Source organism: Notolepis coatsorum, assembly GCF_963971535.1.
Source record: "Notolepis coatsorum genome assembly, chromosome: 10".
Taxonomy (NCBI): domain Eukaryota; kingdom Metazoa; phylum Chordata; class Actinopteri; order Aulopiformes; family Paralepididae; genus Notolepis; species Notolepis coatsorum.
The window spans coordinates 95,630,873-95,647,570 of NC_140174.1; the positions used below are offsets into that span (position 1 = coordinate 95,630,873).

At 44.1% G+C, this 16,698-nt stretch overlaps 1 protein-coding gene across 1 annotated transcript in view; it reads left to right on the forward strand.

Moving 5' to 3' along the window:
- LOC311235210 (dihydropyrimidinase-related protein 2-like) overlaps positions 1–258 on the forward strand; it is a gene marked incomplete at both ends in the record, with an annotated part of 39,946 nt that extends 39,688 nt beyond the window's left edge. Inside the window, one exon of the mRNA XM_084322610.1 lies at positions 167–258. Coding sequence (XP_084178736.1) covers positions 167–258 — 92 coding nt within the window. The remainder of the gene's footprint in view (positions 1–166) is intronic.
- Positions 259–16,698: the final 16,440 nt, after the last annotated feature.

The following is a 16,698-nucleotide window of genomic DNA, read 5'->3' on the forward strand; positions in this document are numbered from 1 at the left end:
GATAACACACAGCTGCCTGCATTTTTATGAATGGAAATATCGTATAAAAGAAATAACGATTCAATAACGTATATATACGTGGTTGGCGTTCAGCGATTGGCGGGCTAACACGTATTAAATCGTTGTTGGCAGCCATTGAGTTAAGACAATATGTTTGTATTCCTAGGTGCCCAAGCTGATGACAATATTCCCCGCCGTAACACCCAGCGCATCGTGGCGCCCCCTGGTGGAAAAGCCAACATCACCACCCTCGGCTAGACTCTCCCCTCAGCTGAGCAAAGTGCAGGGGGGCATCAGGAGACAGAGCCTCGTCCCATGTGGTCCCTGCGGAGACCCGTGCTCTAATCGGTCTCCACACCATCACACTCCATCCATGTCCATTACTCACGACGCTACGTCACCTCATGCAGCAACAACAAGAAGAGCACGTTGTGTTTTGTTTTGCGCTTCCTTCCTGCCATATTCCATGTCCATCTCCAAGGAAGAGTCAAGTGAATCGAGACGGCTGTTACTCTTTTTATTTTTGTCAATTTGACTATGGATGAAAGTCTTTGTTTTACATTTCTTTCTTGTGATTTTACTGTACATGCATGTGCTGTTTAGTTGCCTTCTCGGTCAGACGACGGACAGACGTCAAGTCCAAGAAGTGAATTTAACAACAGGTACATGTTTAGGGCAACACGTACTACAATCCACAGGTCATAGTGTTATGCTGCCACTTTCAGTTGAGTCTGTTCTTTGGCTTTGTTTTTCTAGGCTACTGGACTTTTGTCGCCGGAACTCTGAACTCTTTTTAACCTCTTAAAGTCACTTTGCAGTTATGGAGTTACGGTTCACTGCCGACTGGTACATTCAGCTGAATCATTTACTTCAATCTTCCTCTTGTCTCATAGTTGCACTTTCTCCTTTTTAATTTTTTGTATTATTGTTGTTTTATATTCGTTTTGTGAAACCGTTGTAGTGAGCTGCAGTAAAACACAAGCTCTGAAACATTGCTGATGGAATGCACTAACTGCACTGAATGCAATGGAACTGAAAGCGTATTCTAGGGTTAAACCACTCATTCCTCTCCGTCCTTAGCATGGGTAACTATGACGACAACAGCTAAAACAAAAGTATTCACATGTTTTTGCCTCATTTCCTCCATTTTCCACCCTGGTTATTCGAAGGTATGGCTGCCAGGACAACCATTTTCCAATAATCACACTGCTGTTGATAAGTACACTGTCAGACCTGCTGGATAGGAGGTTGCCCCTAACAACCCCTCTGCAACTGGTGCTATTGGACCATTGCTGTGTGCAGACGTGCTGTTCTATACTGTCTCCTATTTCCACTTAAACCACATCACTGGTAGTAGGGGCGGGGTCATTTGACAGAGCGTATTTTGTTCCGCACCTGTAAAGATCCAAATGGTGAATATGTATGTGAAGTTTGCAACTTTTATTGGCTATGCCTGTTCCAGTATGTGTAGGATATTTGTTCAACATAAATTGCCTGCTTGTTCTATAAACTATTGATCGCACACTATAAGAGTCATGCATCTATGAAGGTTCTTTAAAGAATTGTAACCACAAGCTTTTGAGACCTGATGAAAAGTGCTCCTGTATGTGTGTATTAAATCCATGACAGTGAGCTGATGATGGTTTGTCCGCATTCTATTCTTACAGTGAGTTGATGATGGTGTATGTCACATTTTATTCTTATAGTGATCTGATGATGGTGTGTGTCCACGTTTTATTCTTGGTCATAATGGTCTCGTGCCGTCTCAACGACCTCTTAAGTGTTGTGAATGGAATTTAAAAAGTATCCAATTCTCCTCATAGCCTTTTCCCCCCCATCCATTGTTATTGACACCAAACGTATCAGAGTTTCTACCCATGTACAACAAACCACCACAGGTTGTTAGCTGTACAGCACTAGCTGAAGTGCTCCATTTTCATCTGACCAGACTTTTAATGCTGTGTTGAATGATTTCCTCCTCATTGCCTTGTCAAGTGTCTGGTTTTATGCCAAGCTGGTATGTGAAGTGAAATGCAATTGGGGAGGTATTTTCGTGATTTTCTGTTTTACCGTTGAGCTGTTGTTGCCCTTCTCTCCCAAACACTTATACTCTTGAACTTGTATGTTTTGTAGGCTACCAGGATTTGGGGAATTATAGCATTCAAACCTATCTGTGTTGACTTCAATGGATTAAAACAATAAAAATTAAACTAAATGAGGATCAGGAGTCTTTTTGTGAACTAAATATTGTACATATTTGTTAACAGGGCTCTAATCAAAATGGGAAGTTAAAATACTATATTAAATATTATATTTTACTCGAGGTAATTAGGATTTCTCAGCAAAAAATTAACAGTAGTGTCTTGTTCAAGGGCACTTTGGCAAAGATGTAACACCAGCCACCCTTAGCTCGTAGTTGAAATTCCCACAGGGGTGAAACCAGCGACCATGTAGGCCTACACCACGTGATTCACAAGATGCAGTGATGTCCAGACTGAATTTGTTTTTGATCCACCTTCTCTCCTTATTTTCTATCTTTTTCTCCCATCCCAATTTCCTATTTCCAATTCTCCCCTCCCCTGTCTTGAACGTTGCTCGACTATGCCCCCCACTGGTCGGTTGTAGGGAGGATAGAAGCCTTGCATCACGTGTCGACCTGTAGGAGTCGCTGTCCACAACGTCCAATCTCCACCCATCGACTTCCACCCGCTACTTCTGCCAATTGAGATAGTATGACGACTGGACCAAGCCGGAGGCAATGCTGACACCCGGATTCGAGACCGGAGTCTCTTGCATTGGTGACGAGCGCAATCTCCGCTGCGCCCATGTCCAGACTGAATTTGAGTGTCAGGGTGAATGCAGAAAGGCAGTCACACACTAGGTAAAGACATCTCATGTTGTTGTGAGAGCAGCCTTGCTATGCAGACTCCTCAGAGGGCTCCCCCATGTGATGTCACAGTCAGAGCAACGCATCAACAAAGGTATTCTGATTATCTGGAGTGAGGCCCGGTGGCCGTGCAATTGTCCAATTAGAGCCCAGAATGATGATGTGATTCAACTGGAGAGCGGAGAACATCTGGTCAACTAATTCACTGACTCACCAGGGCTTTTCAAGACAAAACTGGGAAGGATTTATACTATAGTGAGGAACCCTCTGGGGCAACCCTGAGTTGGAGCACGATGAGTCAGTGTTGGCTGAGCATTTTGATCCACTGACAGGAAAAAGACAAAGCTACTGTTCTGATCAACTGAATTTAGGATGAATTCAGCCTCATTCAATTCCAAATGTTGTTAAAGGATAATGTTGTTACAAAAAGGTATCCCGGTACTTTGATGGTAATTTAAGTTTTACCATGGTCCCGGCCATTGTACAAATAATGGACCATGGTACTTCCTTGGTAAAAAGACATATCACTGTGGTACCACTTTTGCACTTCAATAATACTATGGCATAATCCAATTTAAACCATGATACCGATGATAATTGTTACGTACCCCAGTGGGGAGACGCAACACAAGGCCACAGACAGGGTAGGTGAGGGTGCAGCGACACAAAACCCAAGAAACAATTTGCAAAATAATAATATTTATTTCACAAAACACAAAACTCAGCAACACAGAGAGCAAGGAGGACCTACCAGTGGCACCAAAACGAAATATCAAAAGGAAATTAAAGCCCACCCCCCCTTACAGGCGCGGATGCCCAAAAGTACAGGTGGCGGTGCTCACTTCTAAGGCTGGTGTCTTTAACAGTAGGTCACCTACGTGATGCAAAATGTAGACCCCAGGGTATCTTCCTGTCCTCAATTGTCCCTGTGTGCGAAACAAAAGATTAATATACAAGAAAAACAATCACCATAGGCTGGGTGACGAGGAATAAATATACACAGGGTTAGGGTTAAACAGAAATGTACTCAAAAAGACAATGGCTCTATTAAACAACAACTCAAACGGTCCAGAGCTATAGGTACCAGCTCTACACCAAACTAATGCCAAAAAGGCCACAGCTCTACAGAACACACAAACAGCACAAAACTAAACTAAACTCCTAAACTAACTAACAGCACAAAGTGCCAGAACCTTCACCAGCTCTATTACCAGAACACACAAAGAGCTCTCCCACACAGACCAAGTATAGTTACCACAACCAAACAAACCAGGGAGCTAAACTAACACTGCACACAATGGGTATATGAAGGAGTGTGGAGCTTGATTGCCTGACGCTGCTGCTGCTGCTGCTGTTGCTGGAACTGAGACACCTGAGAATGGAGATATGTAGACACAAGAGGGAGACAAAAGAACACAACAAACAACACATGCCTATACCTATATATATAGTTTCCTTGGTCTAAACCTTCTCAGCCAGACACACTGATGGAGAACATGGTGACACTACAGACTGAAGCATGGTGACACTACAGACAATCAATAATAATTTTTTTCCCACCAATATTACATTTTGGCCCTTGGCCCTATGTATACCAAAAATGTATACCAAATATGTGGGTGTGGAATTAGCAACCAAATAGTTACTTGATTACAATGAGAAACTGCATAAGAGACTGACTTCATGAATGTAAATGTGCGATGGGCGATGGGCGACCCACAGGAACACACACACACAGACATGCACTGAGTCACTGACAAAATGTTCTCTGCACCTCCCACGCCATCAGCGTCTATTCTTATCCTAACGCATGTTTGCTTCCGCGTTCGCGTTTTGCGCTCTGATTGGCCACTGACGTACGCTAGTTACGCCCCCCCCCCCGGTAAGTTATCTTCTACGCCAGTGCGTATGGGCGTAGAAATAATGCGTGGAGAGCGAGCCTCGCACACACTCACTTTGAAATGAATCATTCCATTCGAATTACTGTTTTAATGGGTATCACAGTAGTAAGTCCTACTGTAGAACATGACATATTAGCATGACATCTGATTTATTAATGCCAATACTAAAGATTAGGGACAAACGCAATTGGCACAAGTGTAAATCATGGATTAGTCACTCAGTTTTAACATCCAACTTAGCTAGGGTTGCCACCCGTCCCGTAAAATACGGAATCGTCCCGTAATTGGAAACTAAAAGATGCGTTCCGTATTGAACTGATCGGTCCTACAACCGACCTACAAAAACAAGCAATTTTTTTTCCAAAAGTTGCGGAAAATAAACGGACTTGGCAACTCTGGTATGATGGGCGTGCGCTCAGCAGCTCACAACCAATGAGAATTAGCGCTTTCACGATGCTAAGATACGTTCTGTGCCGTTGTGCCAATCCTCTCACAAGCTCACAAGCCACGGCAATGGGAGGGGGGGGGGTCGGCTGCTGATGGAGGCGCAGTGTTCAGGGTAACAGAGCATGAGGTGAGGCGGACCTTTAAAAAAGTGAATATCAGGAAGGCAGCAGGTCCGGACGGCATCCCCGGCCGCGTCCTAAAAGTCTGTGCCGACCAACTGGCCCCAGTATTCACTGACATATTTAACCTGTCCTTAGAACAGGCTGTCATCCCCACCTGCCTGAAGAAGTCCACTATTATCCCTGTACCCAAAAAATCCAAGCCTGCTTGCCTCAACGACTACCGCCCTGTAGCTCTCACCTCCATAGCCATGAAGTGCTTTGAGAAGCTAGTAAAGGGCTACATCTGCTCCTCCCTCCCCATCAACATGGACCCCCTGCAATTTGCATACCGCCCCAACAGGTCCATGGAGGACGCCATAGCCCATGTGCTGCACACAGCAGCATCACACCTGGACAAGAGGCAGGGGAACTATGTGAGAATGCTATTCATCGACTACAGCTCGGCATTCAATACCATAGTCCCCTCCATACTCATAGCCAAGCTCAGGGACCTGGGCTTGAACTATGACCTCTGCCAGTGGGTCTTGGACTTCCTGACTGGCAGACCCCAGGTGGTGAGAGCAGGCAACTGCACCTCCTCATCCATCACCCTCAACATAGGGGCCCCCCAGGGCTGTGTTCTGAGTCCCCTCCTCTACTCCCTGTACACACACGACTGTGTGGCTCAGCGGAGTAGCAATACAATCATCAAATTTGCTGACGACACAGTGGTGGTGGGCCTGATCTCTGCCAACGACGAGAGGGCCTACCTGGAAGAGGTCAAGGTCCTGGCGGGATGGTGCCAGGAAAACAGCCTCTCCCTGAACGTCAGCAAAACAAAGGAGATGATTGTGGACTTCAGGAGGTCGGGGGTCAAGGACTACAGCCCCCTCAGCATCGACGGGGCACCGGTTGAGAGAGTCAACAGCTTTAAGTACCTCGGAGCCTACATATCCGAGGACTTGACATGGACCACACACATTGACAGTGTTGTGAAGAAGGCACGACAACGCCTCTACTTCCTCAGGCGCCTAAGGAAGTTCCAAGTCAGTCAGAAGATCCTTAAGAACTTCTACTCATGTACAATAGAGAGCATCTTGACCGGCAACATCACCTCCTGGTTTGGGAATAGCACTGCACAAGACCGAAGCAGACTACAAAGAGTGACACGTTCAGCCGAACGCACAATTGGAGGGGGGCTCCCCACCCTCCAGAACATTTACAACAAGCGTTGCAAGGGCAAGGCTAAGAGAATCATTAAAGACTCCAGTCACCCGAACAACTGCCTCTTTGAACTGCTGCGGTCAGGCAAGCGATACCGGAGTCTCAAGGCGAGCACAGAAAGACTCAGAAGAAGCTTCTATCCCCAGGCCATCAGGCTGCTAAACGAACAATGAACACTACACAACAACAACCACCAAACGCACATAGCACACACATCCACACGCACACACTCACTTTAAACAAACACACTGTAGCACCCACTCCACACACTTTATAGCACACACCCACTTTAAACAAACACACTGTAGCACCCACTCCCCACACTTTATATTTATTGATGAAGGATTGCACTACAACCCGTACACCTTACTGTAAATTGTACCTAAATTGTACCTCATCCCATTTCTGCTTTGCACTATATAGTACTGTACATTAGTACACTGCATAGTATTGTATATTATATGGTAACTCAGAACATTGTACATATGTCTATACCGAACACTGTGACCTCATTTTCTTCTTCTAAATTACATGCTATACTATGTTATTTGATACTATCTTGTCTAGCACAGTCTCTGGAGCGTAACAGTAAGAAGCATTTTGTATGAAAGTATTCTGTACTTCTGTATGACAACTATTAAAGAAACTTGAAACTTGAAACTCTGTCTGTGCGCTGCCTGTCATGGTTGCTGTAGCAGACACTCCACCGCGTCCTAAAAAGACAAAACGCCTCCAGAAGTACAGACCTGAGTGGGAAGAGGCAAACCCCTGGCTTGATAGCGTCAGTGGAGATGTTTATAAAGCAAACTGCAAAGTATGTAGGTGTTTTCTGTGGCACATGGTGGACTGACTGACATCAGACAGCATGCCTCAGGAGAACAACATTCCCGAAATATAAGAACGCAAAGAAAGGACCCAAGCACAGGTTTCACAGTTCTGACTGAAACATCTCCGATTGATTTGGTATGGGATATTACATCTTATTTATTTGTGTTTTTAACTAGATGTCTGTATTTCTATTTACCTGCCCTGGCAGCCAGGAGCCTACATATTGGTTGCTGATGTGGGCATAGTCTAGGCTATTTCAGTTGACTAATATGGTTGATTGTTCATTAATGTTGAGTTTTTAAAGTCTAATAAATAAACATGTATTTATATTAATCAATATAATTAAATAGTGTGCATTTAAACTCTTATGTTGTTATGCTCATCTGGAAAACGGAATTCTTCATAATGGTTATAATAAATACATAAATAATATAATTCATAAATACATAAATGCAAAAATACTTAAATAAATACTTAATAAACATAAATAAATAAATAGTGTTCAGACAACAATATAAAAGTCATACTGTTCAATTGTATTTCATTTAAATTTTATCATCCCACTCCTCCCCTCTAGGTTACTGCAGCTGAGGTGACACAGGTATACCACACGGTTAAACACAACCTCAGCTACAACAGTGCTAACTGTTTGTTTTCTATGCATTTCAGGAGTTTGGGGGGCTGGCTCCCCAAAATAATTAAATAACATAACCCTAACCCTAAAACCGAAAGAAAGTAAAAAAAAAAAAAAAAATTACAAAATCCGGCCATTTTCGCCCCAAAAACGCAAAAAAAATATTCCCACGCACGCTCGATGACAGGCAGTGGTGCAGTGGTGGTCCCACGCAGTAGTTTGTATTTACTTTTCTAGTTTAAGTTAATTCAATTAAAGAAATTGTAACTACAATATTGTATCTACAATTACATTTAAAACATTGTTTGTTTTTCAACCATATCTGTTGACAATATAATTTCTTTATATATTGAAGGCTACATCCTGCTACCTTTTTCAGCTTCTCTATTTCAAGGCAATATTTACAAAAACTAAACTAAAACTAGTAATTTCCTATACAAACATGTTTCCTACTATTTATGAATAATCATCTGTTCTGTGCGCACGCAAGGGAACATGTATGCACATCAGTGCATGTGAGCGGATCGGAGCGTGAGCGGCGCGGGGCGCGGAGCGGCCGGTTTTGACGTGAGCGAGGAGTGGGTTTTAAAATGAGTCGGCGCGACGTCCGGAGCGAGAGTTCTCCTCCGCTCCAATCCACTCCAGGCCGCTCACAGTGGTTTAACACTGATGTAATAATATACATGCAGTACAATGCCAAAGCAACAGATGGCGATGTACAAACATGAAGGCCATTTTCAACCAATGAGAAGGGTGAACCTGTGATATCATATTCAGGCTGCGTTTTCCTTAATGATAAGCAAGCAGTGCAAAAATGCTTCCGCATTCGTCACCGCGCGCCAGTGCGGTAAAGCGCCCTTCTTTTCAGGCCCCGCTTAGACAAATGCTACCGTGCGTGCACCGGCGGCGGCGTGCTCGCTCAGGTGCGTGCGTGCGCCGGCGTGCTCGCGCGAGGTGCCCGCGCATGCGCATGAGATCCCGCCTTGGTTCGACACGAGCGGAGCTCAATATATATAAGTCACCGCCCCTTATTCAGTATCTAGAAATAGCTCAATTGGCAAGGCCACATGGCTGTGGATCCTATGGCTCGTTTGCTGGCGAGTTCGAATCCCATTGAAAATATTTTTTAACGTGATTTTTTTTTAACGTGTATTCTTTCGCCGGTTAAGGTTAGGCATGGTTAAGGTTAAGGTTAAGGTTAGGCATTGTTTCGGAGTTGGTTAAGGTTAGAACGGTTAAGTTTAGGCGCTGTTAAGGAGCTGGTTAAGGTTAGAGTTTGTCAAAGAGAATGGCAATAGACAGCCTATTTCCGCGCGACCTGGGCGCTGGGCGGCGGAAAATGAAAGGCGCATTACTGCACGCCACTACGGTAAATTTTTGCACTGCTTGCTTGTCATAAAGCTACACGCGTTCAGGCTTCACTCCTCCTCCTTCACTCACTCCTGTTAGAAAAAGTATCGACGCCATTGTTGTTGACGTTAGCTTACATGCTAACGTTAATGGCAGCGACCATAGCATTGTGGCTCGGCTAGCCTATCATCGCTTAGTAGAGCTAGTGAATGGATAAACAACGTTATTTAACATTGCAGAATGGGTACAATTACAATGCGGCTCAATACAAACAATTGTTAAGGGGCCCAGGGGGTGTAGACTGTTGTAGTTTGAGCTAATTTACACCATGCTCCAAAAAAATAAAATAAAAACTGCCGAGCGATCTGGCACGGGGAGCGGGGAGCGCTCGATTCAAGGTGAGCGGGGAGCGAGCGGAGAGCGACTTGGGGGCGGGGTCAACATGAGCGATTAGCGGAGCGGACCAAGCTTTAAAGAGCGAAGAGCGGATTTCTCGGCCGCGCCGATCCGCTCACGTGGCCTGATGCACATGCGTGCGTGCGCGTGGCGTCATTTAAACAGCTTACAGGCAGTTCTGATATTACGACTGCACCCCTGATGACAGGTGTCCCTTATTTCTATTAGTGAAAGGTGGCAACCCTAGACTTAGCTCACCTCGTGCGTCTCCTGGCTGTGGATCCTATGGCTATGGTCACAAGTTCAAATCACTCTTGGTTCAAGCTTTTTTTTTTTTTTTTTTTTATTAATTTATCCACTCTGGTTGGATGGTGTGTATGTATATGTATGTATTGTGCTGTATAATGCCAATACATTTTAATCGAATCTCATTTTGAAATCGCTACGCTGCCTATGGACACGACAGTGGCAGACAGCTTCGGAGGTGATTGCATTGCACCATGGTGATCCACTCAACAGGTAGCGATTTCAAAATGAGATTCGATTCAAATGTATTGTCATTATACAGCACAATACATACATATACATACACACCATCCAACCAGAGTGGATAAATTAATTAAACGTAAAAAAAACTTGAACCATGAGTGATTTGAACTTGTGACCATAGGATCCACAGCCAGCAGACGCACGAGGTGAGCTAAGTCAGATGTTAAAACTGAGTGACTAATCCATGATTGATTGATTGATTGATTGAAAACTTTATTAACAGATTGCAGAATGGGTACAATACAGTACAGCTCAATACACACAATTGTTAAGGGGATGCAGACCAGAGAAAGACTTTCGTCTTGTTTACATCAGGGTCCCCCATTTTCAATTCATCAGGACATATATGACATACATGACATACAGATAGTCAGTACTGCTACATCTATACATTTATGACATACCAGATTTGCAAATACAGTACTGTTTGTGATACAGAAGGAGTCAAGAAAAGGGAGTATATACATTTGACGTAGAAACTGTACATTGGAGGAGGTTGGGTGGGGGGGGTTGGGTACACTGGGATATTGACAACCATACTGGGTAATTTACATTGGAGGTGGTTGGGGGGGGGGGGGGGGGCACACTGTATAAACAAGCAAAACTGTACATTGAGGGGGGGGAGACTCTGTACAAACAAACAAAATTGTACATTGGACTATTGACAAAACCATACTAGGTAAATGACTGTACATTGGAGGGGGTTGGGTTAGGATATTTACAGGGGCCAGTGTTGAATTGCAGTCTCCCGTAGGTGTCTCTTGAGAGAGGTTTTGAAAGTGGGTAGTGATCCACATTCCTTTACAGCTTTGGGTAGGGCGTTCCACATTGATGTGGCATAATTGCGAAACGTGTTTAGTCCCTTATTTGAGCCGAATCTGGGTTTAACATGATTTGTGGAGCTCCCTCTGGTGTTGTGATCGTGGTATTCACTGACCTTTGGGAAGTATTTTGCCATGTACATGGGTACCTTGGTCGTGTAGTGTATCTTGTAGACCAGGCCCATTGCAAGTTGCTGTACTCTGTCATCTACTCTAAGCCATCCTAGGTTGTCAAAGTGGGCAGGGGTGAGGTGGGTTCTAGGAGTAAGGTCAAGCAGTAGTCTGACCAGTTTGTTTTGAGATGTTTGTAATTTTGTTTTTAGCGCCTTTGAGGTGCTTTGGTACCATGAGGTGCAAGCATAGTCGTAGTACCCCTGAATGAGTGCTCCTGCCAGAGTCTTCAGGGTATTCTTGTTTACCAGAGAGGAGATCCGGTACAAGAATCGAGTTCGTTGGTTGACTTTTTTTATTACATTGGATGCCATTTTGTCACAGGAGAGATTAGCCTCTAGGATGGAACCCAGGTAGGTAATTTCATCTTTCCTTGTGACAATATTGTCACCCACTGTAACTGAGAAGCCGTCGGTCTTGCTGAGTTTGTTATTTGAACCGAAGAGAATGGACTCTGTTTTGCCCATGTGTAATGATAGTTTGTTATCAGCGAGCCATATGCAGATTCTGCCTAGTTCCGAGCTGAGGGTTTTTTCAACCTGTAACTTGTTCTTGTCAGAGACCAGCAGGGCTGAGTCGTCCGCAAACAGGAACAAGTTGCAGTCACAAGCTGACGACATGTCATTTGCATAAATTACACTTGCTAATTGCATTTGTCCCTAATCTTTAGTATTGGCATTAATAAATCAGATGTCATGCTAATATGTCATGTTCTACAGTAGGACTTACTACTGTGATACCCATTAAAACAGTAATTCGAATGGAATGATTCATTTCAAAGTGCGTGTGTGTGAGGCGCGCTCTCCACGCATTATTTCTACGCCCATACGCACTGGCGTAGATAACTAACCGGGGGGCGTAACTAGCGTACGTCAGTGGCCAATCAGAGCACAAAATGCGAACGCGGAAGCAAACATGCGTTAGGATAGACGCCGCCCGGGGACCAATCCAAGTGCTCCTGTCCGTCTTCGTCAGGGACGCGATAAAGCTGGGAACGAGGTTAGGGACGCGACAGCGTAGTGATCTGTTGGCGTGTATGCTTTTACCAACGCAGTTGTGTTTCCGGGTTCCCGTTTTGCGCTCTGATTGGCCACTGACCTACACGTGTACGCCCCCCTCGCTAGCGCCTTTGGGGCGTGAGATATGAAGACAGATTTAACTGGGTATAGGAAGGCAGTACCATACGAGCCGCAAATTGAACATGCAGTGAGTCTGCGACAACAACCCAATAATAAACACTCGAAACAGCTATTACCAGACAATTACAACAGCAGTGGTGCCTGCTTCAAATGTCACGTATTATAGGCTATAAGCCCGTTTGATCTATTTGGAATAATAAACATATACACCCTCTAGCAAAACATGACACAATGTGATCCTATCTCCGATAGAGCGGCTGGTCGCAGAGACGCGAGTTGAACGAACACATGACAAGAACAAGTTACAGGTTGAAAAAACCCTCAGCTCAGAACTAGGCAAAATCTGCATATGGCTCGCTGATAACAAACTATCATTACACATGGGCAAAACAGAGTCCATTCTCTTCGGTTCAAATAACAAACTCAGCAAGACCGATGGCTTCTCAGTTACAGTGGGTGACAATATTGTCACGAGGAAAGAAGATATTACCTACCTGGGTTCCATCCTAGAGGCAAATCTTTCCTGTGACAAAATGGCATCCAATGTAATAAAAAAAGTCAACCAACGAACTCGATTCTTGTACCGGATCTCCTCACTGGTAAACAAGAATACCCTGAAGACTCTGGCAGGAGCACTCATTCAAGGGTACTACGACTATGCTTGCACCTCATGGTACCAAAGCACCTCAAAGGCGCTAAAAACAAAATTACAAACATCTCAAAACAAACTGGTCAGACTACTGCTTGACCTTACTCCTAGAACCCACCTCACCCCTGCCCACTTTGACAACTTAGGATGGCTTAGAGTAGACGACAGAGTACAGCAACTTGCAATGGGCCTGGTCTACAAGATACACTACACGACCAAGGTACCCATGTACATGTCAAAATACTTCCCAAAGGTCAGTGAATACCACGATCACAACACCAGAGGGAGCTCCACAAATCATGTTAAACCCAGATTCGGCTCAAACAAGGGACTAAACACGTTTCGCAATTATGCCACATCAATGTGGAACGCCCTACCCAAAGCTGTAAAGGAATGTGAATCACTACCCACTTTCAAAAACACTCTCAAAAAACACCTACGGGAGACTGCAATTCGAAACTGGCCCCTGTAAATGTCCCAACACAACCCCCTCCAATGTACAGTAAATTACCAAGTATGGTCTTGTCAATATTCCAATGTAGTTTTGTTTGTACAGTTGTACAGTGTACAGTGTCCCCCACCCACCCCTCCTACCCAACCCCCACCCCCCCCCTACCCAACCCCCCCCCCCCCCTCCAATGTACAGTTTCTACGGCAAATGTATATACTTTTTTTTTTTTTTCTGGGCTCTCTTTGTATCACAAACAGTACTGTATTTACAAATATGGTATGTCATAAATATATAGATGTAGCAGTACTGTCTATCTGTATGTCATGTATGTCATATATGTTACGATGAATTGAAAATGGGGGACCCTGATGTAAACAAGACGAAAGTCTTTCTCTGGTCTGCATCCCCTTAACAATTGTATGTATTGAGCTGTACTGTACTGTACCCATTCTGCAATCTGTTATTAAAGTTTTCAATCAATCAACCAATCGGGAGGAGAATGAATGAATTAATGAATGAACCTGATGTAAACAAAACAAAAGTCTTTCTCTGGTCTGCAAACCTTAACAATTGTGTGTATTGAGCTGTACTGTATTGTACCCATTCTGCAATCTGTTAAATAAAGTTTTCATTCATTCATTCATTCTCCTCCCGATGTGTTCGTTCAACTCGCGTCTCTGCGACCAGCCGCTCTATCGGAGATAGGATCACATTGTGTCATGTTTTGCTAGAGGGTGGCGATGTTTATTATTCCGAATAGATAGACACTGCTTATAGCCTATAATACGTGACATTCTGGTAATAGCTGTTTCGAGTGTTTATTATTGGGTTGTTGTCGCAGACTCACTGCATGTTCAATTTGCGGCTCGTATGGTACTGCCTTCCTATACCCAGTTAAATCTGTCTTGTCTTCATATCTCACGCCCCAAAGGCGATAGCGAGGGGGGCGTACGCGAGTAGGTCAGTGGCCAATCAGAGCGCAAAACGGGAACCCGGAAACACAACTGCGTTGGTAAAAGCATACACGCGATCTGTTGTGCATGTTTTTCCATTGGGTTTATCTTATCGGGAGGGGAAACCCTTGCAAGCACGGGGAGAACATGCAAACTCCACACAGAAAGGCCCGGGAGATACCCCACCTGGGTAACTGGCAACATGGCAACCTGGTGCCCAAGCGGGAATCGAACCCAGTACCTTCTAGCTGTGAGGTGACAGGTTAACCACTACCCAACCGTGCCACCTTAAAAGGTACAAGTAGAACAAACGTTCCTTATTCAACAAATTAGATGTGTGTTGTCTTTACTTGTTCCCATCATACCTTTCTGGACAGTTGTCCTGACAACGGAAAACTGTCATTTTATTGTAGTCAAAAAACGACACTCCCCTCAGTGATCTTTTCTGTATGTTGTCGATGTAGCAGCCAATGTACTTTGCTGGGAGAGATGAAAACAAGTCAGAGGTTGGATGCGTGTTAGTCTCACACTGCTTGTGTTAGAAACCCTGGTAGAGGTTGGAAACATATAGGAATACAATTAAGAAAGACGCTGTAAACCCATAAGCAATACTAAATATTTGAAGTGAACATTAAAACAAAAAAATTATATTTTGACAATGTTTTGCTGCAATTACTTTACATATTTCTTTCTCAAATAAATTAGATTCTGTTTCATTCATATTCATATCATGAGTTATGTGACTAGAATCAGCAATCTATCCATCCATCTTTCCATCCTTCCTTCATTCCTGCTCATTAATGCACTGCTGCCCGTTTCTACGAGATTCCACAGACGGTACTACGATACACAAGCAAACCTCTCTCACAATCTGTGCTGATTGATTGATTGATTGATTGAAAACTTTATTAACAGATTGCAGAATGGGTACAATACAGTACAGCTCAATACACACAATTGTTAAGGGGATGCAGACCAGAGAAAGACTTTCGTCTTGTTTACATCAGGGTCCCCCATTTTCAATTCATCAGGACATATATGACATACATGACATACAGATAGTCAGTACTGCTACATCTATACATTTATGACATACCAGATTTGCAAATACAGTACTGTTTGTGATACAGAAGGAGTCAGGAAAAGGGAGTATATACATTTGACGTAGAAACTGTACATTGGAGGAGGTTGGGTGGGGGGGGGTTGGGTACACTGGGATATTGACAACCATACTGGGTAATCTACATTGGAGGTGGTTGGGGGGGGGGGGGGCACACTGTATATACAAGCAAAACTGTACATTGAGGGGGGGGGGGGGACACTGTACAAACAAACAAAATTGTACATTGGACTATTGACAAAACCATACTAGGTAAATGACTGTACATTGGAGGGGGTTGGGTTAGGATATTTACAGGGGCCAGTGTTGAATTGCAGTCTCCCGTAGGTGTCCCTTGAGAGAGGTTTTGAAAGTGGGTAGTGATCCACATTCCTTTACAGCTTTGGGTAGGGCGTTCCACATTGATGTGGCATAATTGCGAAACGTGTTTAGTCCCTTATTTGAGCCGAATCTGGGTTTAACATAATTTGTGGAGCTCCCTCTGGTGTTGTGATCGTGGTATTCACTGACCTTTGGGAAGTATTTTGACATGTACATGGGTACCTTGGTCGTGTAGTGTATCTTGTAGACCAGGCCCATTGCAAGTTGCTGTACTCTGTCGTCTACTCTAAGCCATCCTAGGTTGTCAAAGTGGGCAGGGGTGAGGTGGGTTCTAGGAGTAAGGTCAAGCAGTAGTCTGACCAGTTTGTTTTGAGATGTTTGTAATTTTGTTTTTAGCGCATTTGAGGTGCTTTGGTACCATGAGGTGCAAGCATAGTCGTAGTACCCCTGAATGAGTGCTCCTGCCAGAGTCTTCAGGGTATTCTTGTTTACCAGAGAGGAGATCCGGTACAAGAATCGAGTTCGTTGGTTGACTTTTTTTTATTACATTGGATGCCATTTTGTCACAGGAGAGATTAGCCTCTAGGATGGAACCCAGGTAGGTAATTTCATCTTTCCTTGTGACAATATTGTCACCCACTGTAACTGAGAAGCCGTCGGTCTTGCTGAGTTTGTTATTTGAACCGAAGAGAATGGACTCTGTTTTGCCCATGTGTAATGATAGTTTGTTATCAGCGAGCCATATGCAGATTCTGC